This window comes from Pleurodeles waltl, chromosome 1_2, assembly GCF_031143425.1.
Source record: "Pleurodeles waltl isolate 20211129_DDA chromosome 1_2, aPleWal1.hap1.20221129, whole genome shotgun sequence".
In the NCBI taxonomy this organism is placed as follows: Eukaryota; Metazoa; Chordata; class Amphibia; order Caudata; family Salamandridae; genus Pleurodeles; species Pleurodeles waltl.
Window position 1 is genome coordinate 812421914 of NC_090437.1, and position 22268 is coordinate 812444181.

The 22268-nt window shown below is 44.2% G+C and overlaps 1 protein-coding gene across 2 annotated transcripts in view; it reads left to right on the forward strand.

Moving 5' to 3' along the window:
• Window positions 1-22268, forward strand: part of GALNTL6 (polypeptide N-acetylgalactosaminyltransferase like 6) — a 2249191-nt gene that overhangs the window by 1183868 nt on the left and 1043055 nt on the right. For both annotated transcript variants that reach the window (XM_069244332.1, XM_069244340.1), the window contains one exon: window positions 1364-1530. In XM_069244332.1, coding sequence (XP_069100433.1) covers window positions 1364-1530 — 167 coding nt within the window. The remainder of the gene's footprint in view (window positions 1-1363; window positions 1531-22268) is intronic.

Consider the following 22268-nt stretch of genomic DNA (forward strand, 5'->3'; position numbering starts at 1 on the left):
GCTGCCAAGGAGGCTTAGGTGAGGCCCATTTTCTGGCTTGACAACGTCTTGATTTCTATGCCATGGACATGCTCTCAGTCAAAGATGATCCCATAGTTCCTTTCACACTGAAATAAAAAAAATTGAAAAAAAGAGTGGTTGTTTTTCGTCTTCTGCCCATCTCTCTCTCTCTAAACCACTCCTAAGTCCAGCCTAGTTACCTCCACAAGGATAAAATAAATTTTCACATCCAGGCCCTCATCTGCAGTAGATAATATGGTGTTTTTTTATTGATCTGAAGCAGACACTACCAGTTCAAAAGAAAGTGTGCTCGGTAAATTACTCACAGCGAAGTCTGCCCGGCAAAGTCTGAATATCATTTTCCCTCCATTCCTGCATCAATTGGATGGGCTCTCTTTGACGTACCAACTGGTCGTCTTTTGAGCTCCAGTTGAAATTATTTGTAGGAGAGACGCAAGCCAAGAATGTTGATGGCCTTTTGCTAAACACTAAATCTGAGCTTCATGCAGACCATAGATTCAACTGAATAAATAATTAGAAGTATCAGCATTTCATCGTTCAATCGATTTCCTCAAACTGTGTCCTACAAAGTTATTGCAAAATTCCTTTCTTTAGCATAATTTAGAAAAATATGGTTTTAACCCAAATGTTACATAATAAAGTGGGCTGCGCAGCCTAGCTGCAAAAAAACGCTATTTAAAGGATATTATGAAAACTGTGAAAACATTTCCTTAAATCCTGCACCCCATAGTTCAGTTTTGCTTAACAGGGAAAAAACTGTTTTGCACAATTACAGTTTACTAAACAAAGTTTCACTCGTGGCCCAATACATAAAAAAGGGTTGTCTTTGTGAAACAAACTTCCTGTTGCTGGAACAGAGAAAATGTGAGTGCATTGATTCCCTACAATCTGATAACTCATCACATTATGTAACAGTAGAGCGCTATCCTTAACTCTGCAATATCATATGTATTATTATTTATCAAACTCCAGTGTTGGCATGATATATTAGTTTAGACAAGCAGTCAGGGTATGATTTTGACGATGCGTCCATGAGTAACATGAGAACATGTATTTTTAGATAAACTGTAATGGAAGCTTGACACAGTTCCCAACAAATATGTTGAGACACAACATTTTATAGAATTTAAAAAGAATAATTTTAGTTGCAAGGGAGTAGTATTGCTCAACAAGCAATGGCGGAGGTTGAAGGTACGTTGTGTTCTTGAATCATATGGTCTGATGGTAATAAAAAGACCTTTCTATGTCATGAAATTTTCTTTTTTTTTTTTTTTTTTTAAACAAACGTTTCTTGATAGACAATCTAGTTTTTATTCATCAAATTCCCGTCTCTCCTTTTCAGCTGCCAGCGCAAACTATACTTAGAAAAGTTGCCAAACACCAGCATCATAATCCCATTTCACAATGAAGGTTGGACTTCACTTTTGCGAACCATACACAGCATTGATAACCGCACACCAGACAGCCTTATAGTAGAAATCATTCTCGTTGATGACTTCAGTGATCGAGGTAAGACCTTCCTGATTGTGTTAATATTTGTAATACAGGAGAGTGGTGTAACACAGTAAGTGCTGGTAGTCACAGGAAAAGTGATCTTTGTCTATTGTGGTGCTGAAATCCTTGTATGTATGTGTAATATTCAGTTGATTTGTTGACACCAGTGCATTGTTGGCACAAGCAGAATCTGCAAGGTTATCAACTCGAAGACTGTGAGCAGTGAAGTATATTTACTTAGTTTGTGCAATGTTGGCTCCATCTTTGAAGAAGTAATTTGTCAGTCATTCATATAAAACTGTGGTATTGTTTGTCCATTACATTACATCTATCTCAGTATGGCTACTTTTGATAGCATTCTATTTCCAAAAGGGTAGCAATTTGTAAAAAAAAATGACACTTATTTCATGCGTTGTACCATCTACCACACGACTAACTAATACAACGGGGACCCAGGTAAACTGGGAGGACTATATACTTTTTGTTATCAATGGCGTCTAGTTGGCTGAAATTGCTTTCACGTTCTATGCTGACAAACTGAGCAAGTTTGACCTTTACCTAGTAGTTCATGGTTTGCTGCCTATGCCCCCGAATGATTTACTGCAGGAGGTAGTCTGTGTTAATTGGTCAGCTTTAAGGAGGAATGACTGCTATAATTTGCTCACGTGTTACTCTTTTCGCTTGGAAGAGAATGAATTCCGTCTTGGTTCATGGAGGTTAATTAAAATGCTTTGTGGTCTTAGCTTCAGCACAGTAATGAAACCTGTCTGTGTCTTTTTAAGAGTCCGATGCAGATGACTCTTCCTCTGATAGGGATGTACAGTAATGTGCTTGACTGTTTTTAAGGTCGAGCCTGCGTTGCATGCGCTCGCGCATGCGTATTGCAGCGAGACGCTTTAGTTATAAGAAAAGGGCTCGGAGCCCTGTCGACGTCAAGTCAGTGTGTTTAATTGGTTTGTGGGCTTGCCTAGTAAAATCTGCTTGCTTTCATTAGTGGAAGGCATGCACACGTCATGCCTTTTCCGGTGGTTAGCCCTCCTGGAGCGCAGTGACCAAGTACAGAAAACATGCGAGGCTCGCTGTTTTCTGTCAGATCGTGGACTACTTTTCCTCTATTTTCCTAGCGCGATTTCGCTTGGCAGAAGTCACAGTTAATTTCACTTTTTCGGGTTATGTACATAAAAGCACTTTTACCGATAGATGAAAAGTTGCGTTAGGAGTTTACAACGCGATCAGCTCTAACATGAGCAAACGCGAGACCCGTTGCATTGTAAATGCTTGTTTAACATTGCTGTTCTAATGCAGGCCACATGGCCTATACATTGCTGCTTACTTTGCCTCAACTCCCTGACAAAAAATATTCTTGCCTCGTGTAGGATGAACCCAGAAGATTCAGCAACAAATGTACCCTAAAGTTCTTTCTACTTTTAGGCTATTTCATCAGAAAATTCAAGAACACAAGCTAAGTAGTAGGAATGTAGAATTTCAGTAGTAGGGGCAATTAGATGTATTTTAATTGGTTTTTATTTGTAGATTCAAATATTTATAATCCTAAAACAATTTGTCAGTGCGACTCCTACGTATTCCTTGCATTTGCTGCACATCTGTGTAATAGCAGATTTCCATTCCGCTTTAGGTGTAATGCTCTGTCTCACAATGACTAATGGAGAATGGCAAAATGCTACTACAACTCTGTTCAGTCGTATTACCAATGTCTGCCACACGATCAAACCATATACAGGGACACTAAAGGAAAAGGTCGTTTTAAAACTGCATAGTTGTGAAAAGTAGAAGAACTGCAAACCCGCCTGAAAGCTTGATGGAGTACATTCGCCCACAGGCGTTCTCAGAGGATCGTTTTAGCCGATATTATGGCCATCACGGTCACAGAAAATCGCTTATCTCAGGATAAATTACTGCAAAGAAAAATGAAAGTTGGTTATAGTACAGCAGGTCAAATTATGCCTCGACCTTCTGGAAATAATGGTATAAACAATTATTTCATGCTGCCAAAGTTCCAAATGGCTTTGGGATAGAGCAAGCAAAGTTTTTGTATTTATTAAATGTCTTCCAGTAAGAGAGAGCAGACAATTGCATGCTCCAAATAAGGGCCTCATTATGAGTTTGTCGATCTATGGACTGCCAAACTCACGGTGGTGGTCGAAGAAGCCACAATAGACCACCGATCAGGATCAGTGCACATTCCGAGGGTGCGGTGTGCAACAGCATTGGCCTCAGCTTCCTAATGGAGCCCAGGCCAATGTAGCTGCGCTGTTTCCACCAGGCTGACATGTGAAAATGTTGTGATACAACTGTTTCTGCCGGTTAGCCCATTGAAAACATCGCAATACCACGGGGTGAGGCAGCCGGCTTGACGTTCGCCTCACTACCGCCGTATTGGAGTTGTGGCATTTCAACCGCCCACCTCCTATTCGGGCCCTAAGTCTTTGTTCAGGTGGATTTTGTGCTTGATACCCGCTGAATTAAGTGATTGTTTTGTAAGTGTTCAAGTTCCTTACAGGGTGCGGATTTGTACATTTGAACATTATTGCTTTTGTTTAATAGTGATCCTTTTTGTAGAAATGTAGCACATATTATTTGTATTATGTTATGTTTGTTTTTATTTTTATAGAACAATTATGCAATTGCTGTGCACAAATAAGTATATTGACAAAGGTAAAAACAGCAGTTTAATATTTCAGACTTTCTTAGAAAAGGCCACTGGTCCAGTAATTTTTATAGTAACTTCACCTGTAATCTTTGGAATCAGTAACTTCTACATATGAAACAAACATGATGGCATACATTAGACATATACATAGAGAGAGTGTAATATGCTATATTTTACCATAGTTGAGGTGAGGAGGGGCCAGAATTCATAAGATGCAGCGTCTTGAGTAGGCCATTATGCTTCACTTCTCCCAACAATGGTAATAAAAAGTGTGGTATACTCAGTTGATCTGTATGCTTTGTTTATTTCATTGTATTGTATTCCATTGCTGTAGTTTGAAATGAAGGGTAAAGGTTTATGGACAATAGAAGGGGTTAAATCCATGCAGTGAGACAGAACCGTAATAACTATGAGCCTCATTTAGATATTGACGGAAGTCCTGCCGTGGTGGCGGTTTCAAGTACTCCATTAAGCTGACGGTGTTTCGACTGCCATATTTAGATGTATTGTGGCTGAATCTCCAACTGCCTCAACGGAGTGTTATCTGACCCGTAAGAGGTGGTCTGCCAAAGCACAGAGGACTCCTATGCTGTCTAACGTTACTCCATCACCATCAGGATGGTGGGTTACCGTCGACCATATTTACGTTTCACAGCAGTATTGACATTGTTATGGTGCGGTGTCCTGATGGAGGGGTTCCGTCGTGGGAAGTGTCTAACATTGTGCTATACCTGTAGCCATGGACGGATGCCAGCATTACACACCCGAGGTGCTGTCGCTATAGGTGTCCACCTACATACCACACAACATACTCTATTCACAGGTTGTACGACGGAATGCCGACTGACAAAACAACGGGTGCCTAAACAACGAGGTCGGAGCACCGACCTCGTTGTTACTACTAATGCCTTTACCACGAATGCCTTAACAACGATATTTCGTTGTAAAGGCATTCCTGGTAAAGTCATTAGTAACAGGCACCCATTGATCCTGCATGCCTCACCCCACCCCCCCAACCCCACCCCAAAACCTAAAACCCCCGACCCTCCACCCCCTCCCCAAAACCAAAAACGCCCCACCCCCCCAACCCCACCCCAAAACCTAAAACCCCAACCCCCCACCCCCTCCCCAAAACCAAAAATGCCCCACCCCCCAACCCCACCCCAAAACCTAAAACCCCCGACCCCCACCCCCTCCCCAAAACCAAAAACGCCCCACCCCCCCAACCCCACCCCAAAACCTAAAACCCCCGACCCCCTCCCCAAAACCAAAAACGCCCCACCCCACCCCCCCAACCCCACCCCAAAACCTAAAACCCCGACCCCCACCCCCTCCCCAAAACCAAAAACGCCCCAACCCCACCCCAAAACCTAAAACCACCGACCCCCCACCCCTCCCCAAAACCAAAAAACCCCACTTACCTGAGTCGTCGCCTCGTCATCTGCGTCGTCCTCCTCAGCCGACTCCCTTCTTTGTACCTTAACCATGCATGTTCGTTGTTCAGGACATGCGTGGTTAAGGCACAAAATAACGAAGTCGTGGTTAAAGAAAGCGTTGTTCCGCTTTCATTAACCAGGACTTCGTTATAAAAAAGTCGGCATAAAGGATGTTTCCCCTATTCACACCATGATCCTGTGACATTCAACCAAAACACATTTTCCTGCATGAAACAAACAAGGAAACACACAATGTAATACATCCAACAACATACACACACGATTGTCACAACACCCACATACAACACTACCACACCACCCACCACAGTAACACACTAATCTGAACCAACACACTCAAACAAAAGCACCCCTACAAACATGACAACACCTATCAAAACTAAACAACCCTACTCATCTGAACATGACACACCAGCAAAACATCACACAGCCAAACTTATTCAACACACTAGACCCACATGCAACTGACAAACTTAGACACAACCACATTACCCATTGCATCACCCACTACCTCAACCTGCCAATCTACTCCCCCTACCCTTGCTTCTCCCTCCCAATTCTTGAGTTACCTTGACCCCTACCACGTCTACTCCCATCCCTCCCAAGTTAAAACCTTGAAGTGTCTAGTATGTGGCCAATAGATTCCCCTTCCTGAGGTGGTTACCCCTGGGCTACATGAAGGAGACAGGTTAAGGCCAACAAAGGCAGGATAAATCATGTCTTCCAAACATTTTTCACTGTCACGTATGTGATACATTGCCAAAATAATGTACTAGAGAAGTGTTACATGAATGATTGCTTGAGTTAAACTTTCACAAGGTTTGTCCCACATTGATTATTGCTGTACAAATCATTGTGGTAATGGAATGGCATTGATGTAATAGTGAGATGCATGATCTTACTCACAATCACAATTGGAAATACATTTCACTCACTGACATGTCCAATTGCAAAGTTCAGACATTGACATTGCTTGCAGTTGTGATTGACTTTTTTGGAAGTTGGTGCAAGCATTAACTTAGGTAGTGAATATTTACATTAAAAAATATATATTTTCAAATTCATTAAGAGGTGTTGATACAGGTGTGTTTCTATTAAATCTTGACACAACTAGTGCAAACATATTAGACAAGATTTCTTTACAATTTCTTTTAGGATGTGTATGTAAACACACAGTTCCCAAGCTAATGTTAAGTGACAATTCCATGTTAAAAAGTACTATGTAGTGCTTACCTTCGAGTCCAGTGATGTCATTTTACTTTATGGTGAAGTGGCACAGCGATGGCAGGACTTGTCCAGTTGGGTTCCAGTAGAAAAAGGGAAAAAAGGTAAGTTTCTACCTCATTTTATTTTCAATTGACCATCTCAGATGTGGAGGTTTCCCCTGCCACAGCTGCCTTCGCGTGATTAGCTAAGCAGAAATAGTGGCTGTGGTTCGATCGCCTGCTGTTCTTTTCTATGGCGCTGCTGAAACAGTTGCAAATTTCTGGCAGAGTCAGCAGGACTCAGGCAGTCTCTCATCTATGGTCCCATCAGCATCTAAATAGGGTGCGCAGACCGTCAAGATAATGAGAAGATTATCTGATGGAAAACTGACAGCGGGACCAATTCTGCCAAGATCTAAATCAGGCTCTCAGATCTGTGAGTATGTCCCCAAAATGGTTTCTACTGGCAATCTATTCTAGAATGGACAATAAGAGCTATCTATCTATCTATCTATCTATCTATCTATCTATCTATCTATCTATCTATCTATCTATCTATCTATCTATCTATCTATCTATCTATCTATCTATCTAGCTAGCTATCTAGCTATCTATCTATCTATTTATCTATCTATCTTGATTTAGCTTAGAAGTCACTCTGTGTTTACACAAGTATTTTCAGTACCTTCAAGCTTATTGGAATGGTCATTGCCATCTTTATTTGCAACCTGTTGTCTTTAAAAGAATCCAAATATAAAGATTTGCATTGTTTTATCAAGCATACGATTAGAGCCAGAAACCATTTATCAGAGAAGTAAAATCTGTACATAGAACCACGAGGATACTGTGGTTAACATTGAGCTAAACTAATTACTAATGGTATGTAGATTAGATGCACACGATATATAGATATTTGTGAAGACAAACTCACATCTAAATAGATGTTCATAATTAACGAGATGTGTAGGCATGAAATCTACATTTAGGGGTATGAGGTGAGTGGGGCAGTTTCATTTTTGTATTTCTAATGGTGAAAGATGATATTTCAGTCCTTTTTTGAACTGTTGGAGATAGGAGCTTGCCAAAATGCCGGATGGCAGAGCGTTCCAGAGAAGACTTTTAGTGAAGTTCCATGCTGAAGAGTGAGGAGTATTTCTTACAAACCGTAGGCGCGATTGACAAAACCCAACTTGAAGAAGTACATAACCAATTTTTTCGACTTCTGAGTTCATTTTTAGCACTTTTGGATGCACAAAGAGTCTCTTAACACTCCTAGAAATCTACGACATTCGAACATGTTCAGGTATAGTCTTAATTTACGAAAGTTATCAATGAAAATTGTTCAGTAGTTGTAGTAAATTACTTGATTGTATCTTGTGACAATATGCACTTTCGCATTCAACATTTTGTCTTCGCATGGAAGTACACTTACTCTTCCCTACAGCTGGAGCAATTTTATACGTGCAAAATGTTTTCAAATGACCACAAACCTGCGCATGCGCTGCACTTTGCTTGGCTAGTTCAATGCAAACCTCTCTACCTGCTTCTAACCCTAAACATACCACGGTGGAAAATCCGTCATCAAACAAAAACGGAAAATTGTTAACTTCTTCTTTGATGATAGAAACAGGGAAAATGTGTGCTTCTTAATCGCGGATATTTAATGTTATATTTCCATAGTGCTGTTGTTTGGAAAAAAATAGGTTCTAATTCGTGACACCTGGGAACGTTTATTTAGAAGATCAGCGTTTTATTTTTGTCATCTATCAAAAATAAGCGAAGTGAGACTTGAAATGCTGGTAACCTAAAAACTGCATGAAAATAAGTGGGTCTTACTCTTTTGAGAGGCTTATATTCAGACAGCAAGATATCGATATAAAAGCAGCAAATCTAGTACGTGGTGGGCATTTAAAATGTTGTAGGCAGTAGATGTAAATTTATCCATAGTGTACAGCGTTAAGCTTTATAAGTTCAAACATTACAAGTTATTCATTTCAGACATTTGTTTTTAGAAAGGTATTAAAGCCCTAGAGTAAAAAGCAAAGGAAAATTAGTGTATTTTTCAAATATACGATGGAAATTCCTCTCTGATAATCTGTATGATAGAAAATAAGTAAACTGAATTATAAAAAAGGGGTAATTACATTGTGCAGAATAAGCACACTATTAAAATTACTTCCAGCTCTTTTACCCAAGGAGTTTGAGGTTGGAAATGCACAGGACTTGTACACAACTTGTGCAAATATTAAGAATAATAAAGATGTTATTGACACGAGACAATAGGTGGGATGCACACAAATATGTTCAATCTATGAACTAATGGAGGAAGGACCTGAGTTATTTGCCCATGTGCTTAAACACTAGACATATATGCACTAATGCACCATGGACATGTTCAGCATGTATTCTAATTACATTGCACACGCGTGCGCATTTGTAAAATCGAAGTTTAGGGAGACACCATGTGATGTTAGGTACATCATTCATTCATAAACAGGTGCGCTGAAATCGGTACTTGCCATTATATCCTGAAAGTGTTTTACTAACATAGAGTTGACACTGGGAAAGGAGGAATGCAAGCAATGGAAAGGAAATATCCTTCTGCATTTTAAGCCCATACTCCATCATGGTAGAAATGTCGGGCCCTAATGTACTATCCATTCTCTTATGTTGTAATGGACATGTGAACCTTAACAACCCCCATCAGTATACCCATATAGCTGCTGTAAATAATAGACAACAAAGCAGAGGGTGCATAAAAGCTGCTTTGTTTTGTACAGAGGGGCAGGCTGTACCTGCTCTTTTTTGGTATCCCCTCCCCTGTGCTACGCCTTAATCATTAATCTCTGCCCCACAGCTGCATGCACACATTTGTAAAAGGGCATTTCGTCTCGCAAATGTTCATCTGTGTCAACGTAAATTGGGATTATTGTATTTTTTCAGCGCCATTCACTGCTTTGGTCACATTTTCCTTCAGATGATATTAATAAACACTCGTGGACATATTTTACATAAACGTTGTAGATGCAAGTCATTGAAATGGTTCACAACAATTTATTGTAAAAATGCTATAATCTGTATGTTTTCTAACTTGTATATTTGAGAAAATATCAGGTAAAATAACAAATGTTTCAATCAAAGCAATTTTTTACCTTTTTCCCCTTGCGTGTTGTTATAAAATCCTCTTAGAGAGCAATATGTACAAACACAAATCTAAATATTGACAGAATAGTCAAAACATATGTCTGATGAAAAATAAGTGATAATATGCATCCTAAAATAATAATACACGTGAGCTTGAAGTTAACAATACCAGTGGTTCAGAATCCCTATATATAATTTGCAAACCAATATGCAGCAAAATCTAACCTGTCAATGAAGTATGATAATATCTTCTTTTACTCTCAAGAGCTGAATTCATAAGGTGCCATGAATGAGTTAAAACAACCCTTTTTCCCTAAAGTTTCTCTGTTAGTGATTGAGGATTGTGTACTACACTCTGACATTATCTTGAATATTATTAATTGTGCATGTTCTGTGCTTGTGAGGTAAAGCTATTGATTGTGACCATTGTGCTACATCTAATAATTTATCCTCTCTTGAACGTATTGATCCTTTCTAACTATGTAAATGTATCAGGAACATTCTGCTTCACATTACTTTTTATGTTAACTGCTAATCCCTTTTTCCATTTAGTTAATGAGACAAGAGCTTTAGCACAGAAGATTGTAGGTTCAATGAACCACAATCCGACAAACTGTGATTGTGTGAATAAACTCTGTAAGAAACTTGAATTAGGACACTTAGGCCCTCATTCTGACCCTGGCGGTCTTTGACCGCCAGGGCGGAGGACCGCGGGAGCACCGCCGACAAGCCGGCGGTGCTCCAATGGGGATTCCGACCGCGGCGGTAAAGCCGCGGTCGGACCGGCACCACTGGCGGGGTCCCGCCAGTGTACCGCGGCCCCATTGAATCCTCCGCGGCGGCGCAGCTTGCTGCACCGCCGCGGGGATTCCGACCCCCCCTACCGCCATCCAGATCCCGGCGGTCGGACCGCCGAGATCCGGATGGCGGTAGGGGGGGTCGCGGGGCCCCTGGGGGCCCCTGCAGTGCCCATGCCACTGGCATGGGCATTGCAGGGGCCCCCGTAAGAGGGCCCCTACAAGTATTTCACTGTCTGCTGCGCAGACAGTGAAATACGCGACGGGTGCAACTGCACCCGTCGCACAGCTTCCACTCCGCCGGCTCGATTCCGAGCCGGCTTCATCGTGGAAGCCTCTTTCCCGCTGGGCTGGCTGGCGGTCTGAAGGAGACCGCCAGCCAGCCCAGCGGGAAAGTCAGAATTACCGCCGCGGTCTTTCGACCGCGGAACGGTAACTTGACGGCGGGACTTTGGCGGTCGGCCTCCGCCGCCCGCCAAGGTCAGAATGAGGGCCTTAGTGTTGGTCGATCATTCTTCATACCATTTCCTTTGAATTTCTCATCTGTAAGTAATACATTATCTTCAAAAAATAACTCAGGAAAAAAATCACAATCGGGCAGACAAATTTGCTTCCTGTTTACAGTATTTTTTAAATGTTACTGAGTGTTTATATGGCTGATGTCTCTACAGTTATGTGACAAGTCCATACTTTATACAAAATGCAGTCTACAATTGGGATTCTGCACCGTGGCAATTCTTTCCCACGCTACATTTACTGTGGTTGAGTCATTTGGAGTGCTTGGATAATTCTTATAGAGGCATTCATATGTCAGGTGAGTGGGGTTAGACTTCCAACCTCGACCTAAGGAATGTGTAGAATTTACTGGGTGTATCTGTTTCTGCATTGTAGTTTGCTGCGGTGGTTAATATTTGCCTAGATGAATCATGTTGGTGTGTGTTCAATTAAGGCTTGTTCTGACAAACCTCCTGCATTAGACTGTTGGTTTACTCTTTTAATGACTATTGTGTCAGTGATGTGGTAGTCAAAGTGCCTACTCTAGTACTGAAAGTAAGCATTTTGATAATGGTTTGGGGTGTAGTCATGCAGACTCTAGATTTAAGGTCCTTGTGATTGCTTGTTAACTATTTCCTGGCTGTTACTTGAGATCTTCACTGCTGTGCCCACCCTGCGTTGGTAAGGCACTATCCCTTTTACTTGATCCAAATAGTTCACTGTCTCCAGTCCCAAAGTTCTATTTCCCAGAGTGGCCCATCTGTATTGGTTGACTAGGAGTGGCGTTTTAAACATTAAGGTCTTGTGGGTTGGGTTCTGGCAGTATTTTTCTTCTGGTAGTACAACCCATGTGTGCCCAGATTTCAACACACCAGTCTCTGAGAGAAGGTGCTGTTGAATACCCATCCAATAATCTGACCTGACTGTTCTCATTAAAATGAGACATGTTGGGTTTGTCCACTGAGGATTATAACTTATCTGCAACAAAATAGTAGTGAACCTGAGTTGAAGAGGAGGATGTGAGTTGTTTATCTGTAGTTTGCAGTTAGCATAGTTAGTACCATTTGATCCCAACATCCTTGACATCATCCTAGATGAGATCACATGATCATCGACCAAGACAACACGACATTACCTCCCGTCCCTCCCTCGCCTTCCTTTTAACCAATGAGGCCTCCCGCCTCCCCTCTAGACCCTCCCTTCCCCTTTCAAAAACCCCCCCCACCCTTATCCCCTCCTGTTCTTTTGTCTAGCCCACGCTAGACGGTTTTCTTTCCCTTTCTTACCTGCACGGCGGGGCCTGGAGGTCGTCGATGGAGGCACTCCTCGGGACGCGGAGCTCCGCGAGGAGTGCTACGGCTGGGTCGCGTCTTGAACGAGCAGCATGGTTGCTCGAGAGGCGTGTCCTGGAGGCCGGCTGACGGGGTCAGCCGGCCCTCTGTGGCTGGGACATTGATTTCCGGGTTTCAGCGCCGCGGAGCCGCGGGGAACCGAGGGACTTCAATTCTGAGATGCTCTCAGGTAGGACGGGCGTTCGGCCCGTGGTTTTTATGTATTTGATGAAATAGGTGACCTCTTTAGGGATTGGTGGAGCCCTGATTGGGGGGAGGACCAGGTGCCTATATAGAGGGGTAGTTTTTTGGGGTTCAAGTCAGTGATTATTTGTTTACCATGCCTAAAGTTCCAGCAAAGAGACGTAGGATTGTCTCTTCTTCCTCGGAGGAGGAAGGGGGTGAGGCTAGCATTACTACTCCTGAGAACTCACAGGTACCTGGCAGGGGTACTCCCCTCATGTCCAGAGAGGAGGTTCAGGATATGATTGAGGTGGCGGTGACCAGGGCACTACAAGCAGGCGTGGCCAGGACTGGTCAGTCTAAATGTGCGCACTCATCAGTAGCAGCTAGGAACTCCTCATCGGAGAGTGAGGATGAGGCCCCATCGACGTCATCTGGGGGGAAATATGTTTCCAGAGAAGATATGTGGGAAGTGATGGCACATGTTCGGGACAATTTGGGTTTCCCAGTGTTTCAACCTGCAAACTCGGATTCTCATTTATTTCCTCAATATAAGACACCTTCAAAGTTTGCCATGCCTTTTCAGGGCCCTGTGAGGGATATGGTGTTTCGTGAGTGGAAGGATGTGGATAAGGCTCAGGTTCCACGATTCCTTCAGAAACTTTACTTACTTGAGGGTGAGGAGGTTTTGCCTCCTTCAGTACGCCTGGACTCTATTTTGGCTACTCTGATTGGCAAAACGGCAGTCAATCCGGAGGATTGTGTGCCTACGGATGCCACTGACCGTAAAGTGGATTCGGGTCTTAAGAGGGCTTTTGCTGCGGAGAATCTGGCGCTGAGGGCAGGGATTTATTCTGCTTATGCGTCACAGTCATTGGTTCAAGACTTTGATAAACTGGCGGTGGCTGTACAGGAAGGGGCGGAATGTTCGGAGCTCCTGGCTGGTATGGAGCAGCAGGCCAGATTGTTGGCTGATGTGTCTTCGGATGTGGTCCGTACTTCGGCTCTGGCATCTGGGTCTTTGATTGGGGCTCGTAGGTCCCTCTGGTTGCGTTCCTGGAAGGCTGATCCAGGGGAAAAGGCGGCCTTGTTGAGACTGCCGTTTGAAGGTCGTACCTTGTTTGGAGAACAATTGCCATCCATGCTTTCCAAGGCTTTTAAGGAACGGAAGCATGCCTTACCTTATAAAGGGGGTTCTTCTTCGGGTAAGGGGTGGAAGAAACATTCCAGATCTTCTCCTACTAGGGATGCTAAATCCTTTTCGTTTAGGAAACGCCGTTTTCAGCCGCGTTTTTCACCTAAGAAGTCTGCTCCTGCGACCCGGGGTGGTTTCAAGAAGGGGTCCTGACAATCACTGTGGGCCTGGCAGAGGGCCGGTTGGGGGAAGACTGAGTCACTTTCTTTCAGCTTGGAAGGACAGTGTAAACGATCATTGGGTACTAGACATTGTGGCCAATGGTTATGTCATAGATTTTGTGGTGGTTCCTCCAGATTCAGGGGTACGTCCCACACCTCTGCCTTCAGAGGGGTCACGGAGAAGAGCATTATTGGACGGAGTGCGGGACTTACTGGTCAAGGGGGCCATTTCCCACGTTCCGCTAGACGAACGGGGTCAGGGCACTTATTCGGTCTTGTTTCTTGTGCAGAAAGTTTCAGGGGGATTTCGGCCGGTGCTCAATCTAAAGGAGGTGCATACCTGGATCAGGACAGTGCATTTCCGCATGCTGTCCATTCAGACTATTTTTCCATTTGTCAGACACGGGGACTTTCTGGTGTCACTGGATCTGCAGGATGCTTACCTACACGTACCGGTGGCGAGATCCTCTCAAAAGTTCCTGAGGTTTGCTGTGGGTCAGGACCATTATCAGTTTTGCGTTCTGCCTTTCGGTCTAAAATCTTCTCCTCGAATTTTCACAAAGGTGCTGGCTCCTCTAGTGGCTTTGTTTCATTCAGAAGGGGTATTTCTGCATCCTTATCTAGACGACATTTTGATTCATGCCCAATCACGAGACCTTTTGCAGAAGCAGGTGGTCCATGTTCTGGGGGTCCTGCAAAACCACGGGTTTTTAATCAATTGGGAGAAGTCAGACTTAGTGCCGTCCCAGGATCTGGTTTTTCTGGGAGCTCGGTTTCAGACTCTTCTTGGGTTGGTGACTGTGTCAGAAAAACGGTTGGGTGTCCTACAGGCTTTGGTACAGAAGGTATTGTGGCGGTCTGCTCCCCGAGCTCTTCTATGGTTGCGTCTGCAGGGTCATTTGGCGTCGGTGATATTTCTGGTTCCTTGGGCACGTTTCCATCTCCTGTGCTTGATGACATGGTTCTTGAGAAGGTGGACACCAAGGTCCGGTTCTCTGAAGGACAGGGTTCCAGGGTCCGGATTGATTCACAGAGAGTTGCAATGGTGGTTGGATGCAGACCACCTGAGGATAGGGGTTTCTTTATCGCCTCTGAGACCCGTGGTGGTGACGACGGATGCCAGCCTCTCCGGTTGGGGGGCATGGATGGGGTCGGCTCAGATTCAGGGGTTTTGGTCCCCTCGGGAGGCGAGTCGGTCGTCGAATTGGCGCGAATTGCGGGCAGTATTCCTGGCTCTGGTCCATTTTCAGGATTCCCTGAGGGGTTCGGCGGTTCTGGTTCGCACAGACAACTTAGTGGCCAAGGCTTATGTCAATCGGCAAGGAGGGACCAGGTCAAGGGCTCTGTTCAATCTAGTCAGGGAGATTTTTGTGTGGGCTCAGGAGTGGGTTCCTTCTCTCAGGGCTACGTACATTCGGGGGGTGGTGAATGTTCGGGCGGATCTGCTGAGCAGAGTGATTCCTTCCTCTCAACTTTTCTCTCTCCGGAAGTCTCTGTTTCAGCATCTGGTTCGGCTTTGGGGTCTTCCAGTGCTGGATGTGTTTGCGTCAGTAGGGAATGCGAAAGTGGATCGCTTCTGCTCCCGGTTTCGATGTCCCCAAGCATGGGAGGTGGACGGGATGTCATGTCCTTGGCCGCAGGGCCTTTTGTATGCGTTCCCTCCTTTTCAACTACTCAGGGCGTTTCTGTTACGTGTGAGGGATCTGGGGTCCAGGGTTGTCCTAATTGCGCCACTTTGGCCGAGGGCGAATTGGTTCCCCTTGTTGAGGCTGATGGCGGACGGGAAGATGTGGCCTCTGCCTCTTTGTCCGTCTCCCCTGGAGTTTCCCTGCCTCCCATTGGGGTCATTGAGAAGGTTACACTTGACGGCCTGGAAGTTGAACGACGGGGATTGACAGGTGCCGGTAGCTTTGAGTTCTACATTGCTGGCTTCGAGGAGACGTTCCACTTTGCTTTCTTATGGTAGACAGTGGAAGGTGTTTTCGTCATGGTGCTTAAGTCGTGAGTTAGATCCTACCTGCGCTTCTATCTTTGAGGTGATGCAGTTCCTGCAGGACGTTGCTCATTTAGGGTTGTCAGTGGCATCTCTTCGGGTGCAGTGGGTGGCTATTCAGGCATTCAGAGGACCATGGCGTAATCTTCAGGATGAAGGGCGCTTGATGCCGAGATTTTTTCAAGGGCTTGTTAATTTATTTCCTCGCCCGGTACGTTCTTTTCCTTCATGGGATCTGTCCTTGGTTTTGGATGTGTTGACGGAGCCCCCTTTTGAACCTTTGGGGGACTGTGATTTGCGCCATCTATCTTTGAAGACATTCTTTTTGGTAGCCATTACTTCGGCTCGTCGGTTGGGGGAATTGGGGGCATTGGCTTGTTCCTTTCCTTTTTGTAAGATTTTTCACGATCGGGTGGTTCTGGTTCCGGTACCTTCCTTTATTCCAAAAGTCAATTCTTCGTTCCATTCCCGGCAGGAGGTCATCCTTCCTTCATTTTGTCCGAATCCCTCCTCAAGGGAGGAGGTCCGTTTGCATTCGTTGGATGTGCGCAGAGTTTTGTTGGAGTATCTGCGGGTGGTGGCTCCTTTCCGTAAAGGGGATTCACTGTTTGTTAATTTTGGTCCGGCTCGCAAAGGTGAGAAACCTTCCACGGCTTCCTTGAGTCGGTGGGTTCGATCTTTAATTCTGTTGGCCTATTCCTTGAAAGAGGTGGTTCCTCCTCAAGGGATTCAGGGGAGATCTACCAGAGGCATGGCGGCTACGGTGGCGGAGCTTCAGGGGACTTCCGTGGTGGAAATTTGCAGGGCTGCCACTTGGGCTTCTCCTTCGACGTTTGTGCGTCATTATAGGCTGTCGGACTTGGGTAGTTTGGAGTCGGTGTTAGGTCACCGGGTCTTATCCTCTATGAGATAATGTTTGGGATGTTCTTGGTGCAGGATATTAAATAAAGGTCTTGCAACTCGATGTCCGTCTCCTGTGTGTTTTCTTGCTATGTCTCATTGGTTAAAAGGAAGGCGAGGGAGGGACGGGAGGTAATGCTTCCATTTTCTTACGATAATGGCATTACTCCTAGTCCTACTCCCTCGCCTTCCTTTTCCGTTCCCTCCCACCCTCCCGGTACGGACTGTCCGAGTTGCAGCTTGGGCTTGGTTTTTGTACAGGAGGGGATAAGGGTGGGGGGGGGTTTTGAAAGGGGAAGGGAGGGTCTAGAGGGGAGGCGGGAGGCCTCATTGGTTAAAAGGAAGGCGAGGGAGTAGGACTAGGAGTAATGCCATTATCGTAAGAAAATGGAAGCATTCATGTCACATGGAACACATGCTGCAAATTCCCAACCATTAATGATGTCCATCCTCCAGCACTGATTGTTCTTACATTTTTGAAAAAATACTACTACTTGAAGTTAGACAGAAATTCCTCAAGCAAGGGTTGAAGGTTCCGAAGAATACAGAAGATAAAACAGTGAATATGTCAGTACCAATTCTCCAACCATTTTCTCCGACTACAAGGATGATGGTGTGCCCCTGGCATTTTTATCCACACTTGACAAAGAGACAGCTCTGCGGGGGAAGACAGAAAAAACATCGATATTCCGTACTGATATTAACTAGCATGAGATGAGTACAACACATCAATTGTACTTGCCAGTATTTCGGCGAGACTGTTCAACAAAATATTTTTCAGTTTCACGTTTTCACTCTTTTTGCAATGTTTACATTTTACATTTAGCTTACATTTTTATTTATGAAAGTTGTGTAATCATAAAATTGTGGTTCAACAAACAAACATTAGCTCGTTATAATTTCCACGTCTGAAGAAGTAAAGACGGTTCTTATCGTAATTAAAGCGTCTGAATTCACTTCAAATTTTAGACGTTTCTGTCGTTGCATAAACTCCTGGTGTGGGTAATACAATGAATTACAAGTAAGTGGAAATATAAAGGTTTACCTAATGTGCAAAATAACCCAGCAAATGTGTTTCCGAAATATTTGTGTATTCATTGGTCCATTTTCTATATCAGCCTTGGCTAGGTCCAAAACTGTTGTTTGCGCATGCATCTTATTTAAAAGGCATTAAGATTCTCAGATAAGACAGGCCTAGACACTGTCTACCCTTTTCAAAACTCAAGGCATCCTATTTTGAAATCATGAAAGGGAAGAGAAAAGAGGCAAACTGCTACGAAAATGCCACCATTGCATGTAATATTTATTCATGAAGTAATTCTGTGTGAAATTACCTCTTTGATTGGAAGGGAGAAAAAGGAAAAAATATGACTATGTCATTATTTTGAGATGCACCCGAGCGCTGTGGCAGGTAGGAGCAGGGGTGATGGTGGTTGTACTCCTGGACCACTTATGTGAAAGCTCTGCTGATATTTGCTGACATAATCCTGGCCTGTGAAATGGCAAGTGTCAGTTGCAGCTGTGAGAGGAAATACGATCTGGATAACCTGGTACAAATCTGAATTGGTGATCTAGGTTATCTAGACAAAATGCAGAAAACAGAGGATTCCTCATCCTTTGAACCATGGCAAACTGCTAAAACGATACAAGGCAAACAGAGGTTAAAGCTTAAAATTGTTCCATAAAACTTGTTAAAAATGATTTCTCCACTTCTTTGTAATAAGACAAGAGGGCAATATGTGGTTAGTGAATTTGTGCAGGCTGCAATGAAGACTGCCTGGCACCAGCCACAATTATGCCACCACGGTATTAAATAAAAATGCCTTTCTCTGTGCTTAGGTAGTACACACACAATATCCAGAGTCAGCCAGCACCACTATCCACAAATATCCAGATAGATCTTGCATTGGCTTTGTTTACCTGGCAGCTCTTGGCGTGGACTCCCCTATCTTTTCGCTTCTGACCAATTTTTGATCCTGTGCTGAGTATCGGTTATGCTGCTTTTAGGACCCCGGGCACTCTACCACTGAAGCCCAGTGCTAGAGTGCAAGTGATCCCTGTCAAAATTGCATTGGTGATTGGTTTCTTTATGATTGGCACAATTAATTTACTAGTAAGTCCCCAGTACAATGCACAATGTGTGCGTAGGGCCTGTAAATCAAATGCTATTAGGGGACCTGCAGCACTGACTGTGACACCCACATGAGTAGCCCTGCAAACATGTCTCAGGCCTGCCAATGCAGTGTCTATGTGTGGTGTTTTAAACTGCCATATCAGCCTGCAAGTGCACCCACTTAGCAGGCCCAAACCTTCTAATTTTCTTACCTGTAAGTTACCTCTTAGGCAGTCCCAGGGTAGCCCCTTGGGCAGGGCACAGGGTATTTAAAAGGTAGGGCATTTTATGGTGTGTTTTACATGTCCTGCTAGTGAAATACTGATAATTTCAATATGCACTATTGCAAGGCCTATCTTTCCCACAGTATAGCATGGGGATTGCCTTGAAATATCTTTTAAGTGTAAGTTCCCCTTGGGAGCAGATAGAGATAGGAGTTTGGAGTTTCTGAACTCACAATTTAAAATTACATCTTTTGGTAAAGTTGTTTTTTGAACTGCGAGTTGGAAAATTCCACTTTTCGAAAGTGGGCATGTTCTTGCTTACCCATTCTGTGCCTCTGCGAATCTGCTGAATACATGCCTGGGTCAGGATGACAGTTGTACAGATTGTGCATACACTCTAGACTGTCACCCAAAAGGAGTTGAGGTTTGCCTTGCATGTCCTGATGGCCCATCACCAGTCTGATGAGTCTTCCTGAGCTGAGTGGTGGGAGGAGCTGACACTTGCACCTGAATAGGGCTGTGACTGTCCTCACACAAAGCGGTCTCCAACCCCCTGGACTGTGCCTAGAGCCAGAGCAGGGAAAGGCAGGTTCTTTGTGAACTACAGAGACTTCTCCTTGAAGTCTGCCTACTTCAAAGACATAAATGAGTATTTACTGGACCTCTGACACCACATAGTTATAACAGTTCTGGACTGACGACATTCTGCCAGGAAGAAGATCTGAATGTTGTAGGAGGGTCTGCCACTCTGCTTGTTGCTTTGTTGTGCTGGCCTGCTGCTTGCTGCTTCTGTCCTGGGAGTGAAAGGACTGGACTTTGCTTTCTACATCCTGCTTTCCAAGGTTCTTCAAGGACTTGAACAGAGCTTGTCTCCTGTTAAAAAGTCTCAGGGCTATCAAAGACTTAAACTGCCAGAAGCTGGGCTCTCTTGCTGAGAGTCCTGACTTGCCAATTGGTGCCAAATCCAGTTCCTGGGCCCTTGGGAGTGAGTTCTGATGCAACCAGGAAGAAACTGGTACATCAACTACCAGAGCAACTTCAGAACCAGCACCACTTCCTGACCCAGCACCTCTGCCTGCACCGGAGCTATCATCCCCACTGAGTGCAACGACCATAACCTACACCGCAGGCCCAGCCGCCATGCCTCTAAAAGTCCCACCACAGTGTGAGTCCAGAGTGCTGTGTCATCAATGTCCATGGCACACAACTCTGACTCTGCAGCAGAATCTGTGGCCCCATGGTATAATCGCAACACCACAAAGTCGACGCGTTGCATTTTGACCTGCTGGATTCATCAACCACTCCTTGTCATAAGGAACCAATGCGTCACCCCCAGTGCTGCATCACCTCCCCTGCAACTACCAGGAACAGGCATCTCACCTTCCCTGCCTAGCACTAAGGAACCAACACCTCACCTCCCTGATGGCAGTAAGTAACCAACGCCGCACTGGCTCCAGCACTGCCTCACCTCCCCTACACCGTACAACGTCTTGGTTTTCTCATCGTTTTCAAAGGTACTGCAACTGGTGCCTGTACAACTCTGTAGCTGGCCTGCGCTACCTCACTGTTGGTGCCAGACTTTTGGAAGCAACTCCTTCAAGCTGTTTTGATTGCCCCAGTTGGAGCTCTTGTGTTTCTAAGCACTATATTACATTTAATCTGTGAAAATGTGTATCTTGTGTATGTTGCATTTTTGTCATTTCGGTCTTGTTTTATTCAGATAAATATTGGCTATTTTGCTAAATTGTGTGGAGTCCTCTTATATTGTTTTTACTGTGTATGTGTACAAATACTTTATACATTGCCTCTCAGATAAGCAGGGCTGTTCGTGCCAAGTTACCAAGGGGTTGAGCAGGGGTTATCTTAGCTGTGTGACTCCCTTACCCTGACTAGAGTGAGGATCCCTACCTGGACAGAGTGCAAACCACTGCCAACTAGAGACCCCATTTCTAACAGCCCTGAATATGCATCAGGCCATAGTACATAAATGGCTTTGGGTGGTCAGTGGGTCTTTGTAATATAGATTGTGCAGGTGCTTATTCTTCAGCCACCCAATTGTAAAGGAGGGTCCAATAATTTACATAGGGCATGACACCATGCAAATAATTCAGCATTCTTACTTCTCTAACTGCACCATGTTGCCAACGTGTGCAAGGGCAAACAAGCCATCAGGAGTAAGACTGATTGAATTTCACATAGAATTTGGCACACAATCAGTGTGCCCTCCCAGGACCATCCATTGAGAGTGGGGAACAAGGTTTCAAAGACCATCCCCAGGTGTCACCCTGCAAGTGGGTGCAGCCAAAAACTGCAACAACGTGGCGGGGGATCTGTGTCCCCTTTTTGAAATTCAGGTCTAGCCTGCTGTCAGTTAAAGATGGAAGCAACGTTTTAACCTACAGCTCTCTCTCTTAATTCTCTGTTCTCCCCAGAGCAGACAAAAACTTGTGTCTTCCATCTATGCTAAAATGAGCTAATTATCACCTATGCTGGGGAGAGCTGATTTTATTTCTGAAATGCAGCACGTGGACATGTTTGGCACTGGGGGCTCATGATGCTCAAAACATGATAGTGAATTGGATTACAATGCAACTATGAACATACACATCTGTCTCCCATCAGATCACCTCTACAAAAAAGAAGACCTATAATTGAAATCTACAATTCCATTCAGAAAGTCTATCATGTCTAGAGAAAAGGCAATGGTCAGTCAGGATTTGTTGATTGGGAAAATACTTGTTCTTCTCAAACACCAAATGTTAGGAACAAATGGGTTCCTTTGCACTCATATATATATATGTCAATAATAGTTAACGAGCGCCTGGTTGTACCTAAAACAGCCCATTATCATAATGAATCAAAAAGCCAAAGTAATTTAAACATTGTA